We start from the raw sequence: 17,690 nt of genomic DNA, 5'->3' as shown, positions 1-17,690 counted from the left end.
GACCTCAGAAAGGCCAATACGATTTCCATGTGAGACTTGGATCTTTGGAAAGTCGACGCCTGAATTAAGATGTCGACTAGATAAGGTGCCACTGCTATGCCCCGCGGTCTTAGAACCGCCAGGAGGGACCCTAGCACCTTTGTGAAAATTCTGGGAGCAGTGGCCAACCCAAAAGGAAGAGCCACAAACTGGTAATGCCTGTCCAGAAAGGCGAACCTGAGAAACTGGTGATGATCTTTGTGGATAGGAATGTGTAGATACGCATCCTTTAAATCCATGGTGGTCATATATTGACCCTCCTGGATCATTGGTAAGATTGTCCGAATGGTCTCCATCTTAAATGATGGGACTCTGAGGAATTTGTTTAGAATTTTGAGATCCAGGATTGGTCTGAAACTTCCTTCTTTCTTTGGAACCACAAACAGGTTTGAGTAAAAACCCAGCCCTTGTTCCGCAATTGGAACTGGGTGGATCACTCCCATTGTATGTAGGTCTTCTACACAGCGTAAGAACGCCTCTTTCTTTGTCTGGTCTGAAGACAGACGAGAAATGTGGAACCTTCCCCTTGGAGGGGAGTCCTTGAATTCTAGAAGATATCCCTGGGATACAATCTCTAAGGCCCAGGGATCGTGTACATCTCTTGCCCAGGCCTGAGCGAAGAGAGAGAGTCTGCCCCCTACTAGATCCGGTCCAGGATCTGGGGCTACCCCATCATGCTGTCTTGGAGGCAGCTGCAGGCTTCTTGGCCTGTTTACCCTTGTTCCAGCCCTGGTAAGATTTCCAGGCTGCCCTGGGTTGTGAAGTGTTACCCTCTCGTTTTGCAGCAGGGGAGGATGAAGCGAGACCGCTCCTGAAATTCCGAAAGGAACGAAAATTATTTTGTTTGTTCTTTGTCTTGAAGGACTTGTCCTGGGGGAGAGCATGGCCTTTTCCCCCAGTGATTTCTGAAATAATCTCTTTCAATTCAGGCCCGAAGAGGGTCTTTCCTTTGAAAAGGATGTTCAATAGTTTGGATTTTGACGACACATCGGCCGACCAGGACTTTAGCCATAGTGCCCTGCGCGCCAAAATGGCGAAACCTGAATTCTTTGCCGCTAACATAGCTAGTTGGAAAGCGGCATCTGTAATAAAAGAATTAGCCAGCTTAAGAGCCTTAATTCTGTCCATAATGTCCTCATATGAGGTCTCCGTCTGGAGCGCATCTTCCAGCGCCTCGAACCATAAAGCAGCTGCAGTGGTTACAGGAACAATGCACGCAATAGGTTGGAGAAGAAAACCTTGTTTAACAAAAATTTTCTTAAGTAAACCCTCTAATTTTTTATCCATAGGGTCTTTAAAAGCACAACTGTCTTCAATTGGTATAGTTGTGCATTTAGCAAGTGAAGAAACAGCCCCCTCCACCTTAGGGACCATCTGCCACGAGTCCCGCATGTGGTTAGATATGGGGAACATCTTCTTAAAAACAGGAGGGGGAACGAAGGGAATACCTGGTCTATCCCACTCCCTAGTAACAATATCCGCAATCCTCTTAGGGACCGGGAACACATCAGTGTAAACAGGAACTTCTAGGTACTTGTCCATTTTACACAATTTCTCTGGAACCACCATAGGGTCGCAGTCATCCAGAGTAACTAATACCTCCCTGAGCAATAAGCGGAGGTGTTCTAGTTTAAATTTAAAAGCCAACGTATCTGAATCTGTCTGAGGAGAAACCTTTCCTGAATCGGAAATTTCTCCCTCAGACAGCACATCCCTCGCCCCCACTTCAGAGTGTTGTGAGGGTATATCGGATACGGCTACTAAAGTGTCAGAATGCTCATTATCTGTTCTTAAAACAGAGCTATCGCGCTTTGCAGGTAACACGGGCAGTTTAGATAAAAACACTGAGAGGGTATTATTCATAACTGCCGCCAAGTCTTGCAAGGTAAAAGAGTTAGATGCACTAGAGGTGATAGGCGTCGCTTGAGCGGGCGTAACTGGTTGTGACACTTGGGGAGAGGTTGACGGGCTAACCTCGTTACCTTCTGTCTGAGAATCATCTTGGGCCACATTTTTAAGTGCAACAATATGTTCTTTAAAGTGTATAGACATATCAGTACAAGTGGGACACATTCTGAGAGGGGGTTCCACCATGGCTTCTAAACACTCCCAAGTATTTTAATAATAGTCATGTAGGTAACAACCCCTGAAAGAAACCCACAGGAACCTTCAAAGTGTCTCAAAAAACGAATTTTTCAATAAAAACCGTTTGCCCTGAAGTAGTGTCAACCAGCATAAACTAGCCCTGTTATGTAAGCTTGAAATTCCATACTTAGTCTCTGAATACAGCTTACCCTTCCCTCATGGGGATATTAGCAGTCTTTTCTAGCATTATCACAGTCTTGTCTAGAAATAAATAACTGAACATACCTTATTGCAGCCTAACCTGCAAACCGTTCCCCCAACTGAAGTTCTCTTGTACTCCTCAGTCCTGTGTGGGAACAGCAGTGGATTTTAGTTACAACATGCTAAAATCATCTTCCTCCCTGCAGAAATCTTCATCTCCCTTCTGCTAGAGAGTAAATAGTACACACTGGTACCATTTAAAATAAACTCTTGCTTGTAGAAAATAAAAACTACAATTCTAACACCACATTCACTTTACCATTCCGATTGCTTAGAGCCGGCAAAGAGAATGACTGGGGGGTGGAGCTAGAGGGGGAGCTATATGGACAGCTCTGCTGTGTGCTCTCTTTGCCACTTCCTGTTGGGAAGGAGAATATCCCACAAGTAAAGGATGAATCCGTGGACTCGATACATCTTACAAGAGAAATTATATTAAAGAGCTTTGGAAACATCAGTATTGCACAGAGGAGCATCTTTTCATTTATAGCAGTGTGACAGAATGAAGGAACCACATCTCAGAATGAATGTCCTGAGAATAAACTTTCTACCAAAACAATGACAGGGATGTTCTAAACAATTCCTGGTGTAAAATCAGATGAGAAACACAAAGTTTATAAACAGAAATTGCTCTGGATAAAGCTTTCAGGAGAATGGTCTTAGAAGCTGGTGCTTTGTGAAAAAGGAAGAAGCTGAAGAACCTGCACAACCAAATTTAGATCCTAGAGTTGAATGGGGTGGCTGAACAAAGGACACATTATTTCTAGGTCTGTATATATATATCACAATAGCATGTAAAGCAGTCTTCTAGTGGAAAAGAACGGACAATTCAGAAACCTCAACTTTCAGAGAACTTCCATTTCATATTGGAAAGAAATCCAAAATAAAGGTTAAAGGGACATGAAACCCAAAGATTTTCTCTCATTATTTAGGTAGAACATACAATTTTAAACAACTTTCCAGTTTACTTCTATTATCAAATTTGCTTCTTCTCTTGGTATCATTTGTTGAAGGAGCAGCAATGCTCTACTGGTTTCTAACCAAACACATGGGGTGAGCCAATGACAATCTGTATATATGCAGCCACCAATCAGCAGCTAGAACCTAAGTTCTCTGCTGCTCCTGAGCATACCTAGATAAACATTTCAGCAAAGTATAACAAGAAAAGGAAGCAAATTAAATAATAGAAATAAATTGGGAAATTGTTTAAAATTGTATGCTGTGAATTTCTAATTATGACTTTACTGTCCCTTTAATTCATACTTTTTTCATTTTTAAAAAGGAAGAACCATCTTTAAAAGAAGCTGCAGAAACTTCTTTAGGTGATGAAGAGGCGTGTCCTTGAAACACGTCATGTTCCTGTTTAGTCTGGTCAGACACTAATCAGGAGTTTGGAGAGATTCCAAGTCTCTTAACTGGCCAATTATTTTTGCTCTTGGTTTGTGCTAAGAAAATAATTTTGTTTTTGGCAAAATTATTTTGCTTTATATGTCCGGTAGACTACAGTAATTTTTTATAGTAATAAATCTCTAATTTTATATGTTTTTAGTGTATTTTTAAACATAAATACATACACTATTGGATCTGTATTTGTAGTGCTGTCTGTTTTTTATACACATTTTAATATAGTTACTTAGGTAATTATTCTAAAATAGCAGCTATAAATTCGCTTTTAGTACAGTATCGTTTTTTTTCCTTCTCTTTTCGAGTTTGCTGCTACATTTTTGCTGCAATGTCAATCTTGCCAGGTCAGCAGCAGTTCCCGTTTGGGACAACCAGTTCTCTGCAGCTCAGAAGTGGTACTTTAAATATGTGTTTAACTCATTTGTGGGGGTTAAACACAGAGTTGCAGGTTTGACAGTGATAAAATTACATGATCTTATAATGGCCCTTTAAATTCAAACTCTAGCTTTAGCTTATGTGTGATGATTTATAAAAACAAAATTTATGCTTACACGATAAATGTATTTATTTATTTGCGGATATGGAGAGTCCACAACGTCATTCAATTACTAGTGGAATATCAGCCTTGCCAGCAGGAGGAGGCAAAGAGCACCACAGCAAAGCTGTTAAAGTATCACTCCCCTACCCATAATCCCCAGTCATTCGACCAAATGGAAATGGAAAAGGAATAACACAAAAGGTATAGAGGTGCCTGAGGTTTAGTCAAAAAATAATGGTCTTAATAAAGGGTGGGGGTTGTGGACTCTCCATATCCGGAAAGAAAGACATTTATCAGGTAAGCATACATTTTGTTTTCTTTCCTAATATATGGAGAGTCCACAACATCATTCAATTACTAGTGGAAACCAATACCCAAGCTAGAGGACACAGAATGAACAGGGAGGGAGAACAAGACAGGCAGACCTAAACAGAAGGCACCACCACTTGAAGAACCTTTCTCCCAAAAGATGCCTCAGACAAGGCAAAAGTAACAAATTAGTAAAATTTGTAAAAAGTATGCAGAGAGGACCAAGTTGCAGCCTTGTAAATCTGTTCCACAGAAGCTTCATTTTTAAAAGCCCAAGAAGAGGAGACAGCCCTAGTGTAATGAGCTGTAATATTCTCTCAGGAGTCTGCTGTCCAGCAGTCTCATAAGCTAAACGAATCATACTTCTCAACCAGAGGGAAAGAGAAGTAGAAGTAGCCTTCTGACGCTTTCATGAGAAACAAACAAACAGGGCAGAAGACTGGTGAAAATCCTTAGTCGCATTAGAGCACGCACAACATCCAAATTGTGCAACAGACGTTCTTTATGAGAAGGAGGATTGGGACAGAGAGAAGGAGGATTGGGACAGAGAGAAGGAGGATTGGGACAGAGAGAAGGAACAATAATTTCCTGTTTAATATTTCTATCCGAAACCACTTTAGGAAGAAACCCCAATTTAGTACGAAGTACTGCCTTATCCGCATGAAAGACAAGGTAAGGCGAATCCCACTGCAAAGCCGAGAGTTCCGAAACTCTCCAAGCAGAATAACAAATAAAACCTTCCAAGATATCAACTTAATATCTATGGAATGCATTGGCTCAAACGGAGCAAAACTTTAAGAAAAATATTAAGGCTCCAAGGAGGAGCAACAGGTTTAAACACAGGCCGGATACTGACCAGGGCCTGACAAAAAGATTGAACATCTGGCACATTCGCCTGACGCTTGTGTAACAAAATAGATAATGCAGAAATCTGACCTTTCAGAGAACTGACTGACCTTCCTGAAGAAAAGAAAAAATTCTAGGAATCCTGACCCTACTCCAAGAGTAGCCCTTAGATTCACACCAATAAAGGTATTTATGCCATACCTTACGGTACATTTTTCGAGTAACAGGCTTGCGAGCCTGGATCATGGTCTCAATGACCGACTCAGAAAATCCACGCTTAGACAGAACTAAGCGTTCAATCTCCAAGCAGTCAGCGTCAGAGAAACTAGATTTGGATGGAGGAATGGACCCTGAGTTAGAACGTCCTTCCTCAGAGGCAACCTCCAAGGCGGCCAAGATGACATCTTCACTAGGTCTGCATACCAGATCCTGCGAGGCCATGCAGGAGCTATTAGAATTACCGATGCTCTCTCTTGTTTGATATGAGCAATAACTTGTGGAAGGAGCGCAAATGGAGGAAACAGGTATGCTAGACCGAAATCCCAAGGAACTGCCAGAGCATCTATCAGAGCGGCCTGAGGATCTCTTGACCTTGAACAATACCTTAAAGGCTTGGCTTCTGCAGAGAGGCCATCAGATCCAACTCCGGCACCCCCCATTTGAGGGTTAACCTGGAGAACACCTCCAGATGGAGACCCCACTTTCAAGATGAAATGTCTGTCTGCTCCGGAAATCCGATTCCAAGTTGTCCACTCCAGGAATGTGGATGGCAGATAGACAAAAATTGTGAGCTTCCGCCCACTGAATAATCCGTGCCACCTCCTTCATGGCTAAGGAACTCCTTTCCTCCCTGGTGGTTGATGTATGGCACTGAGGTGATGATGTTGTCTGACTGAAACCTGATAAACTGGGCTAAAGACAATTGAGACCAAGCCATCAGAGCATTGTAAATCGCTTTTAACTTCAAGATGTTTATGGGGAGAGCAGACTCCTCCCACATCCATAGTCCCTGCCCCTTTAACGAGTCCTAGACTGCTCCCAAAACTAGCAGGCTGGCGTCCGTAGTCACAATTACCCAGAAAAGTCTACATGTGCATGTGCCCTGAGACAGATGGTCCTGAGAAAGCCACCACGGAAGAGAGTCTCTTGTCGACTGGTCTAGATCTATCCTCTGAGACAGATCAGAATGGTCTCCATTCCATTGTCTGAGCATGCATAATTGCAGAGCTCTCAAATGAAATCGAGCAAAGGGAATGATGTCCATGGAAGCGACCATCAGACCAATTACCTCCATACATTGAGCCACTGATGGCCAAACAGTAGACTGAAGACCTCCGTCATAAAAAATTTCATAGATAGGGAATCTGTTAGGGTCCCTAAAAAAACACCCTTAAAGCTGAAACAAGGGAACTCTTTTCCAGTTTCACTTTCCAACCGTGGGAACGTAAAAAAGACAACAAGATCTCTGTATGAGAGTTTGCTTGTTGAAAATATGGCGCCTGAACCAATATGTCGTCCAGGTATGGCGCCACTGCAATTCCTCAAGACCGGATCACTGCTAAGAGAGCCCCCAGAACCTTTGAGAAAATTATGGGGGCTGTGGCAAGGCCAAACGGAAGAGCCACAAACTGAAAGTGTTTGTCTAGAAAGGCGAATCTCAGGAATTTGTGATGATCCCTGTGGATGGGAACATGAAGATACGCGTCCTTCAGGTCTATGGTCATCATGAACTGACCCTCTTGGACCAAAGGAAGAATGGAACTAATGGTTTCCATTTTGAAGTACGGTACGTACCCTGAGAAACTTGTTGAGGCACTTTAGGTCTAAAATGGGTCAAAAAGTTCCCTCTTTTTTGGGAACCACGAACAGATTTGAATAGAATCCTAGACCCTGTTCCCTTACTGGAACTGGAACAATCACTCCCAGGGAGTAAAGGTCCTGAACACAGTTCAAGAATGCCCCTCTTTTTACCTGGTCTGCAGATAATCTTGAGAGGTGGAATCTGCCCCCGGGAGGGAAAGTTTTGAATTCTATTTTGTAACCCTGAGATACTATGTCCACAGCCCAAGGATCTGGGACATCTTGTCTCCACGCTTGATAAAACAGGGAAAGTCTGCCCCCCACTTGATCCGATCCCAGACCGGGGGCCGACCCTTCATGCTGACTTAGACTCAGCTGAGGGTTTCTTTGATTGCTTCCCCTTATTTCAAGACTGATTGGGCTTCCAAGAAGACTTGGACTGCTCTATGCTTGGAACAGGAAGACTTTTGAAGTTACGAAAGGAACGAAAATTACTTTGACGTCCTTTGAGTCTGTTCAATTTGTTTTGCGGTAGAAAACATAATTTATGTAAGAACTTACCTGATAAATTCATTTCTTTCATATTAGCAAGAGTCCATGAGCTAGTGACGTATGGGATATACATTCCTACCAGGAGGGGCAAAGTTTCCCAAACCTCAAAATGCCTATAAATACACCCCTCACCACACCCACAATTCAGTTTAACGAATAGCCAAGAAGTGGGGTGATAAAAAAGTGCGAAAGCATATAAAATAAGGAATTGGAATAATTGTGCTTTATACAAAATCATAACCACCACAAAAAAAGGGCGGGCCTCATGGACTCTTGCTAATATGAAAGAAATGAATTTATCAGGTAAGTTCTTACATAAATTATGTTTTCTTTCATGAGCTAGTGACGTATGGGATAATGATTACCCAAGATGTGGATCTTTCCACACAAGAGTCACTAGAGAGGGAGGGATAAAATAAAGACAGCCAATTCCTGCTGAAAATAATCCACACCCAAAATAAAGTTTAACGAAAAACATAAGCAGAAGATTCAAACTGAAACCGCTGCCTGAAGTACTTTTCTACCAAAAACTGCTTCAGAAGAAGAAAATACATCAAAATGGTAGAATTTAGTAAAAGTATGCAAAGAGGACCAAGTTGCTGCTTTGCAAATCTGATCAACCGAAGCTTCATTCCTAAACGCCCAGGAAGTAGAAACTGACCTAGTAGAATGAGCTGTAATTCTCTGAGGCGGAGTTTTACCCGACTCAACATAGGCAAGATGAATTAAAGATTTCAACCAAGATGCCAAAGAAATGGCAGAAGCTTTCTGGCCTTTTCTAGAACCGGAAAAGATAACAAATAGACTAGAAGTCTTTCTGAAAGATTTAGTAGCTTCAACATAATATTTCAAAGCTCTAACAGCATCCAAAGAATGCAACGATTTCTCCTTAGAATTCTTAGGATTAGGACATAATGAAGGAACCACAATTTCTCTACTAATGTTGTTGGAATTCACAACTTTAGGTAAAAATTCAAAAGAAGTTCGCAACACCGCCTTATCCTGATGAAAAATCAGAAAAGGAGACTCACAAGAAAGAGCAGATAATTCAGAAACTCTTCTGGCAGAAGAGATGGCCAAAAGGAACAAAACTTTCCAAGAAAGTAATTTAATGTTCAATGAATGCATAAGTTCAAACGGAGGAGCTTGAAGAGCCCCCAGAACCAAATTCAAACTCCAAGGAGGAGAAATTGACTTAATGACAGGTTTTATACGAACCAAAGCTTGTACAAAACAATGAATATCAGGAAGAATAGCAATCTTTCTGTGAAAAAGAACAGAAAGAGCAGAGATTTGTCCTTTCAAGGAACTTGCGGACAAACCTTTATCTAAACCATCCTGAAGAAACTGTAAAATTCTCGGAATTCTGAAAGAATGCCAAGAAAAATGATGAGAAATACACCAAGAAATATAAGTCTTCCAGACTCTATAATATATCTCTCTAGATACAGATTTACGAGCCTGTAACATAGTATTAATCACAGCGTCAGAGAAACCTCTTTGACGAAGAATCAAGCGTTCAATCTCCATACCTTTAAATTTAAGGATTTCAGATCCTGATGGAAAAAAGGACCTTGTGACAGAAGGTCTGGTCTTAACGAAAGAGTCCACAGTTGGCAAGAGGCCATCCGGACAAGATCCGCATACCAAAACCTGTGAGGCCATGCCGGAGCTACCAGCAGAACAAACGAGCATTCCTTCAGAATCTTGGAGATTACTCTTGGAAGAAGAACTAGGGGCGGAAAGATATAGGCAGGATGATACTTCCAAGGAAGTGATAATGCATCCACTGCCTCCGCCTGAGGATCCCGGGATCTGGACAGATACCTGGGAAGTTTCTTGTTTAGATGGGACGCCATCAAATCTATTTCTGGAAGTTCCCACATTTGAACGATCTGAAGAAATACCTCTGGGTGAAGAGACCATTCGCCCGGATGCAACGTTTGGCGACTGAGATAATCCGCTTCCCAATTGTCTACACCTGGGATATGAACCGCAGAGATTAGACAGGAGCTGGATTCCGCCCAAACCAAAATTCGAGATACTTCTTTCATAGCCAGAGGACTGTGAGTTCCTCCTTGATGATTGATGTATGCCACAGTTGTGACATTGTCTGTCTGAAAACAAATGAACGATTCTCTCTTCAGAAGAGGCCAAAACTGAAGAGCTCTGAAAATTGCACGGAGTTCCAAAATATTGATCGGTAATCTCACCTCCTGAGATTCCCAAACTCCGTGTGCCGTCAGAGATCCCCACACAGCTCCCCAACCTGTGAGACTTGCATCTGTTGAAATTACAGTCCAGGTCGGAAGCACAAAAGAAGCCCCCTGAACTAAACGATGTTGATCTGTCCACCACGTTAGAGAGTGTCGAACAATCGGTTTTAAAGATATTAATTGAGATATCTTTGTGTAATCCTTGCACCATTGATTCAGCATACAAAGCTGAAGAGGTCGCATGTGAAAACGAGCAAAGGGGATCGCGTCCGATGCAGCAGTCATAAGACCTAGAATTTCCATGCATAAGGCTACCGAAGGGAATGATTGTGACTGAAGGTTTCGACAAGCTGCCATCAGTTTTAGACGCCTCTTGTCTGTTAAAGACAGAGTCATGGACACTGAATCTATTTGGAAACCCAGAAAGGTTACCCTTGTCTGAGGAATCAATGAACTTTTTGGTAAATTGATCCTCCAACCATGATCTTGAAGAAACAACACAAGTCGATTCGTATGAAATTCTGCTAAATGTAAAGACTGAGCAAGTACCAAGATATCGTCCAAATAAGGAAATACCACAATACCCTGTTCTCTGATTACAGACAGAAGGGCACCGAGAACCTTTGTAAAAATTCTTGGAGCTGTAGCAAGGCCAAACGGCAGAGCCACAAACTGGTAATGCTTGTCCAGAAAAGAGAATCTCAGGAACCGATAATGATCCGGATGAATCGGAATATGCAGATATGCATCCTGTAAATCTATTGTGGACATATAATTCCCTTGCTGAACAAAAGGCAAAATAGTCCTTACAGTTACCATCTTGAACGTTGGTATCCTTACATAACGATTCAATATTTTTAGATCCAGAACTGGTCTGAAGGAATTCTCCTTCTTTGGTACAATGAAGAGATTTGAATAAAACCCCATCCCCTGTTCCTGAACTGGAACTGGCATAATTACTCCAGTCAACTCTAGATCTGAAACACAATTCAGAAATGCTTGAGCTTTTACTGGATTTACTGGGACACGGGAAAGAAAAAATCTCTTTGCAGGAGGTCTCATCTTGAAACCAATTCTGTACCCTTCTGAAACAATGTTCTGAATCCAAAGATTGTGAACAGAATTGATCCAAATTTCTTTGAAAAAACGTAACCTGCCCCCTACCAGCTGAGCTGGAATGAGGGCCGCACCTTCATGTGGACTTAGAAGCAGGCTTTGCCTTTCTGGCTGGCTTGGATTTATTCCAGATTGGAGATGGTTTCCAAACTGAAACTGCTCCTGAGGATGAAGGATCAGGTTTTTGTTCTTTGTTGAAACGAAAGGAACGAAAACGATTATTAGCTCTGTTTTTACCCTTAGATTTTTTATCCTGTGGTAAAAAAGTTCCTTTCCCACCAGTAACAGTTGAGATAATAGAATCCAACTGAGAACCAAATAATTTGTTACCCTGGAAAGAAATGGAAAGTAGAGTTGATTTAGAAGCCATATCAGCATTCCAAGTCTTAAGCCATAAAGCTCTTCTAGCTAAAATAGCTAGAGACATAAACCTGACATCAACTCTGATAATATCAAAGATGGCATCACAGATAAAATTATTAGCATGCTGAAGAAGAATAATAATATCATGAGAATCATGATGTGTTACTTGTTGCGCTAGAGTTTCCAACCAAAAAGTTGAAGCTGCAGCAACATCAGCCAAAGATATAGCAGGTCTAAGAAGATTACCTGAACACAGATAAGCTTTTCTTAGAAAGGACTCAATTTTCCTATCTAAAGGATCCTTAAACGAAGTACCATCTGACGTAGGAATAGTAGTACGTTTAGCAAGGGTAGAAATAGCCCCATCAACTTTAGGGATTTTGTCCCAAAATTCTAATCTGTCAGACGGCACAGGATATAATTGCTTAAAACGTTTAGAGGGAGTAAATGAATTACCCAATTTATCCCATTCTTTGGAAATTACTGCAGAAATAGCATTAGGAACAGGAAAAACTTCTGGAATAACCACAGGAGATTTAAATACCTTATCCAAACGTTTAGAATTAGTATCAAGAGGACCAGAATCCTCTATTTCTAAAGCAATTAGAACTTCTTTAAGTAAAGAACGAATAAATTCCATTTTAAATAAATATGAAGATTTATCAGCATCAACCTCTGAGACAGAATCCTCTGAACCAGAAGAGTTATCAGAATCAGAATGATGATGTTCATTTAAAAATTCATCTGTAGGGAGAGAAGTTTTAAAAGATTTTTTACGTTTACTAGAAGGAGAAATAACAGACATAGCCTTCTTTATGGATTCAGAAACAAAATCTCTTATGTTATCAGGAACATTCTGCACCTTAGATGTTGAAGGAACTGCAACAGGCAATGGTACTTTACTAAAGGAAATATTATCTGCTTTAACAAGTTTGTCATGACAATCAATACAAACAACAGCTGGAGGAATAGCTACCAAAAGTTTACAGCAGATACACTTAGCTTTGGTAGATCCAGCACTAGACAGCGATTTTCCTGTAGTATCTTCTGACTCAGATGCAACGTGAGACATCTTGCAATATGTAAGAGAAAAAACAACAACATATAAAGCAAAATTAATCAAATTCCTTAAATGACAGTTTCAGGAATGGGAAAAAATGCCAAAAAACAAGCTTCTAGCCACCAGAAGCAATGAAAAATGAGACTTAAATAATGTGGAGACAAAAGGGACGCCCATATTTTTTAGCGCCAATAAGACGCCCACATTATTTGGCGCCTAAATGCTTTTTGGCGCCAAAATGACGCCACATCCGGAACGCCGACATTTTTGGCGCAAAATAACGTCAAAAAAATGACGCAACTTCCGGCGACACGTATGACGCCGGAAACGGAAAAGAATTTTTGCGCCAAAAAAGTCTGCGCCAAGAATGACGCAATAAAATGAAGCATTTTCAGCCCCCGCGAGCCTAACAGCCCACAGGGAAAAAAGTCAAATTTTTGAAGGTAAGAAAAAATGATTAAATCAAATGCATTATCCCAAATATGAAACTGACTGTCTGAAAATAAGGAAAGTTGAACATTCTGAGTCAAGGCAAATAAATGTTTGAATACATATATTTAGAACTTTATAAACAAAGTGCCCAACCATAGCTTAGAGTGTCACAGAAAATAAGATTTACTTACCCCAGGACACTCATCTACATGTTTGTAGAAAGCCAAACCAGTACTGAAACGAGAATCAGCAGAGGTAATGGTATATATAAGAGTATATCGTCGATCTGAAAAGGGAGGTAAGAGATGAATCTCTACGACCGATAACAGAGAACCTATGAAATAGACCCCGTAGAAGGAGATCACTGCATTCAAATAGGCAATACTCTCCTCACATCCCTCTGACATTCACTGCACGCTGAGAGGAAAACCGGGCTCCAACTTGTTGCGGAGCGCATATCAACGTAGAATCTAGCACAAACTTACTTCACCACCTCCATCGGAGGCAAAGTTTGTAAAACTGAATTGTGGGTGTGGTGAGGGGTGTATTTATAGGCATTTTGAGGTTTGGGAAACTTTGCCCCTCCTGGTAGGAATGTATATCCCATACGTCACTAGCTCATGGACTCTTGCTAATTACATGAAAGAAAAGACCCTTTTCCACCCGTAATATCAGAAATTATTTCTGCCAGACCAGGTCCGAACAAGATCTTACCCTTGTAAGGAAGAGCCAGAAACTTGGACTTAGAGGTAACATCAGCTGACCAAGATTTTAGCCACAATGCTCTGCGGGCTAGGACAGTGAAGCCAGACATCTTGGCTCCCAGTCTAATAACTTGCATGTTAGCATCAGATATAAAGGAATTGGCTAGTTTGAGAGCCTTAAACATATCTTGTATCTCCTCCAACGGAGTCTCTACTAAAATTGATTCAGACAAGGCGTTGCACCAATAAGATGCCGCACTTGCTACTGTGGCAATACAAACTGCAGGTTGCCATTGAAGACCTTGCACAAACATCTTCTTCAAATAAGATTCCAGCTTTTTATCCATGGGATCCTTAAAGGAGCAGCTATCCTCTATAGGGATCGTAATTCTCTTAGCCAGAGTGGAAATAGCCCCTTCTACTTTAGGCACCGTGCGCCAAGAATCTTTATCAAGGGTGGCAACCTCAGTATTTGTGGTTAGGTTATCGGAAGGATAATGTGGTTATGTGATCCTTTAAAATAAATCAGTAGGCAATAATGTTACTTAGAGCACACAATTTTAACCCTTTAACGTCCATGACGTATACTGTATGTCATTGGTTGTTAAGGGATTGTCTGTTATAATAGTGAGGGTCTTTCAGCAAGACCATGCTATTACACCTTCCCTCCCGCTGGCTTCCTAAATTAGCGCAGCCTCGCTGCTGACAGTGAGATTGCACTGTTAAAAAAATCAACCCCCATAGAAAGACCAGCGATGTACAAGTTACGCCACTGGTCATTAAGGGGTTAAACTCCTCTCTGATTCAAAAGTATTATCTAAATATGCACAATCATTATATAAACATTTTCTGAGTTACCAGGTCCTACTGAGCATGTGCAAGATTTATACAATATACGTATATGCATTTTGTGATTGGCTGATGGCTGTCGCATGCTGCAGTGGGAAACAAACTACAACAAACTTTGAAATTTGTCAGAAAAAAAAATCTACTAGTAATGTGAATTACCAACTAAGTGCATGTGCATAGTCTATTTATTATGCATTTATTGATTATGCTATTCTGAGTTCTATAAGTTAGCCATTAAAATCTTGGATTATATACATAGAAATAAATGCAAGAGCTTCCCTTTATGTATAAATCTTAAAAGTACTATGTTGTAACCTTCTTCCTTTCTTCCCACTTTCAAATCTAAGATGAGCTTAGTATTTTTATTTAACACTACATAAGCATATGATGTCACTACAAAATGTAATTGTTTTTCCTTTTTACAGTAATTGAGAATTTACAGAAATCTTTATAAAGTATTCAGATTTTTCTTATTAGAGATTCACTAGTAATAATTCATCATATTATGGAATTTATGAATAAACCATAATAATAATAAAAAAACTTACCTTTAAGTTCATCCCTGGCAAAAAAGGCAGCAAGGCAGTCCTGCAAAGTCACCGTAGGACCCCAAAACCAGCTTAAAGAAAGAAAAAGTATTACTGAGACTTTTAGACAAAGACAATCCGCAGATTTCACAAAATCATAGATAAATGACACCTTGTTACCTTTTAAAGTATTCCAGAAAAAAAGCTAGCCATCCTTGTGGAGCGTATGCCTCGCCACATGACCCGGCCTTGACTAAAGATGTCTGGTGGCTTGATGAGTGCAGCTTGGCCAGATCTTCCTTACCTGGGATGGGCAGGGACAGGTCCTGAAATGTTTCCAGTGTTACTGAGATCTGAGATGTAAAACAGATTAGCAATTTTTTAATAACATGTTTATATCTCTATTACTAGACAGATTTGTATTACTAATACACAACTAAAAACACTTAAAGGGATACTAAACCCAAATATTTTCTTTCATGATTAAGATAGAGCAGGCCATTTTAAGCAACTTTTTAATTTACTATTATCAATTTTTCTTTGTTCTATTGCTATCTTTATTTAAAAAAGCAGAATTGTAAGGTTTAGGGCTGGCCCATTTTTGGTTCAGCACCTGGCTAGCACTTGCTGATTAGTTGCTAAATGTAGTCACCAATCAGCAAGCGCTAGCCAGGTGCTGAACCAAAAATGGCCCGGCTCCTAATCTTACATTTCTGCTTTTGCAAATAAAGATAGCAAGAGAATGAAGAAAAATGGATAATAGGAATACATTAGAAAGTTGCTTAAAATTGCATGCTCTATATGAATCATGAAAGAAAAAATATGGGCTTAGTATCCCTTTATGTATGCAAGTGGAAATATCATTTTTATAATTATTACAATCTTTAAACCTATTAATATATAGAAAAAAAGCACACTATACTTAGTATCATAGTGTCAGGGTGCCAGGAATCAGACTGAGACGAGAAGTGCAAAAATAATCACACCTTTATTAATAGCAAAAAATAATAAAAAGTCCACAAGTCAAATAACAAGCCAGGAGTCAAAACCAGAGCTGGTAGTCAGACGAGCCGAGTCAGGAGCCAAAGCGAATAGTCAGACGAGCCGGAATCAGAAACAAGGAAAACAGTAGAGTCAGGAACAAGCCAGGGATCAGGAACCAGGAAGGATATCAGGCAGCCAGGTAATACACAGGAGCTCTCACAAACAGGTCTGAGACAACGCAAAGGCAAAGCATACTGAACAGAGGCCCTTCAAATAATAAATGATGACATCACAATTCTGAGACTGCATCTTGTCTCACACGGATGATGCACACCAATCTGGCCATAAAATAAAGTGCAGGAAATGAGCAGAATCCCGCACAATGCAACATAGTCAGGAAGAGAGGTGAGTAAAATGGCTGCAAGCAGCACATGGCAAACACAACAGGGAAAAAACCCTGACAGTACCCTCCCCTCAACAACCCCTCCCCCGCGGGAGGACAAAAGGCTTATTGGGGAAATGGGTATGGAAGGCAAAGAGGAGGGCGGGAGCATGAACATCAGAGGAGGGAACCCAAGAACGCTCCTCCGGACCGTAGCCCCTTCAGTGAACCAAATACTGTACACGGCCCCTGGACATACGAGAGTCAATAATGCTGCTGACCTCATACTCCTCATGGTAGTCAAAAAAAATAGGACGGGGACGAGGCAACACAGTGGTAAACTGATTACAAACCAATGGTTTCAAGAGGGAGACATGAAAAACATTGGAGATGCGCATAGCAGGAGGAAGGTCAAGAGCGTAGGCCACAGGATTAACCCCTCAGAGTATTCGAAAAGGACCAACATAACGGGGAGCAAATTTATTGGAAGGCACACGAAGGTGGAACGGAGTAGCCGGAGATGCTCCTCCAAAGCCGGCATACCCTGAGACATGAATGAATCGGGCAACAAGGATGGTTGAAACCCATAATGCGCCATGAACGGGGATTACTTGGAGGAAGCATTAATAGCACTATTACGAGCAAACTCTGCCCAAGGTAACAGTTCAGACCAATTATTGTGGTGATCTGAGACACAGCAACGGAGGAACTGTTCCAGAGCTAGATTAGACCGTTACGCAGCCCCATTGGATTGAGGGTGATATGCCAAGGAGAAGGAAAGCTGGATCCCCATTTGAGCACAAAAGGTACAACAAAATCTGGAGACAAACTGGCTACCCCGGTCCAACACTATCTCCTTGGGTAACCCATGTAAACGGAAGATCTCCGGGGCAAAAACTGAAGCAAGCTCCTGAGTTGGTAGGCAGCTTTATCAAGGGAATGCAATGTGACATTTTAGAAAAACGGTCAACCACCATAAGGATAACGGTATTGCCATTGGAAACAGGGAGCTCGACAATTAAGTCCATGGAAAGATGTGTCCAAGGACACTCACCACTAGCAATAGGTTGAAGAAGACCCACAGGAAGACGTCGAGGAGTCATATTCTGTGCACAAACTGAGCAGGAGGCAACATACGCAGCAACATCAGAACGAAGACCTGGCCACCAGAATTGTCAAGTGACAGACCAAATCATTTGGTTCTTGCCTGGGTAACCTGCGGCTTT

General features: G+C 41.2%; 1 protein-coding gene across 1 annotated transcript in view; it reads right to left on the bottom strand.

Annotated features, from left to right (window-relative positions):
• The window catches only part of USP33 (ubiquitin specific peptidase 33), a 315,907-nt gene that overhangs the window by 145,226 nt on the left and 152,991 nt on the right, over positions 1–17,690 (bottom strand). Inside the window, exons 12-13 of the mRNA XM_053693333.1 lie at positions 15,279–15,451; positions 15,120–15,190 (exon numbers count right to left, since the gene is read on the bottom strand). Of these exons, the coding sequence (XP_053549308.1) occupies positions 15,120–15,190; positions 15,279–15,451 (244 nt within the window). The remainder of the gene's footprint in view (positions 1–15,119; positions 15,191–15,278; positions 15,452–17,690) is intronic.

The sequence above is a fragment of the Bombina bombina genome, chromosome 10 (assembly GCF_027579735.1).
Source record: "Bombina bombina isolate aBomBom1 chromosome 10, aBomBom1.pri, whole genome shotgun sequence".
Classification (NCBI taxonomy): Eukaryota; Metazoa; Chordata; class Amphibia; order Anura; family Bombinatoridae; genus Bombina; species Bombina bombina.
Note: the sequence above shows the minus strand (reverse complement) of the source record. Positions and strands in the feature narration are given on the sequence as shown.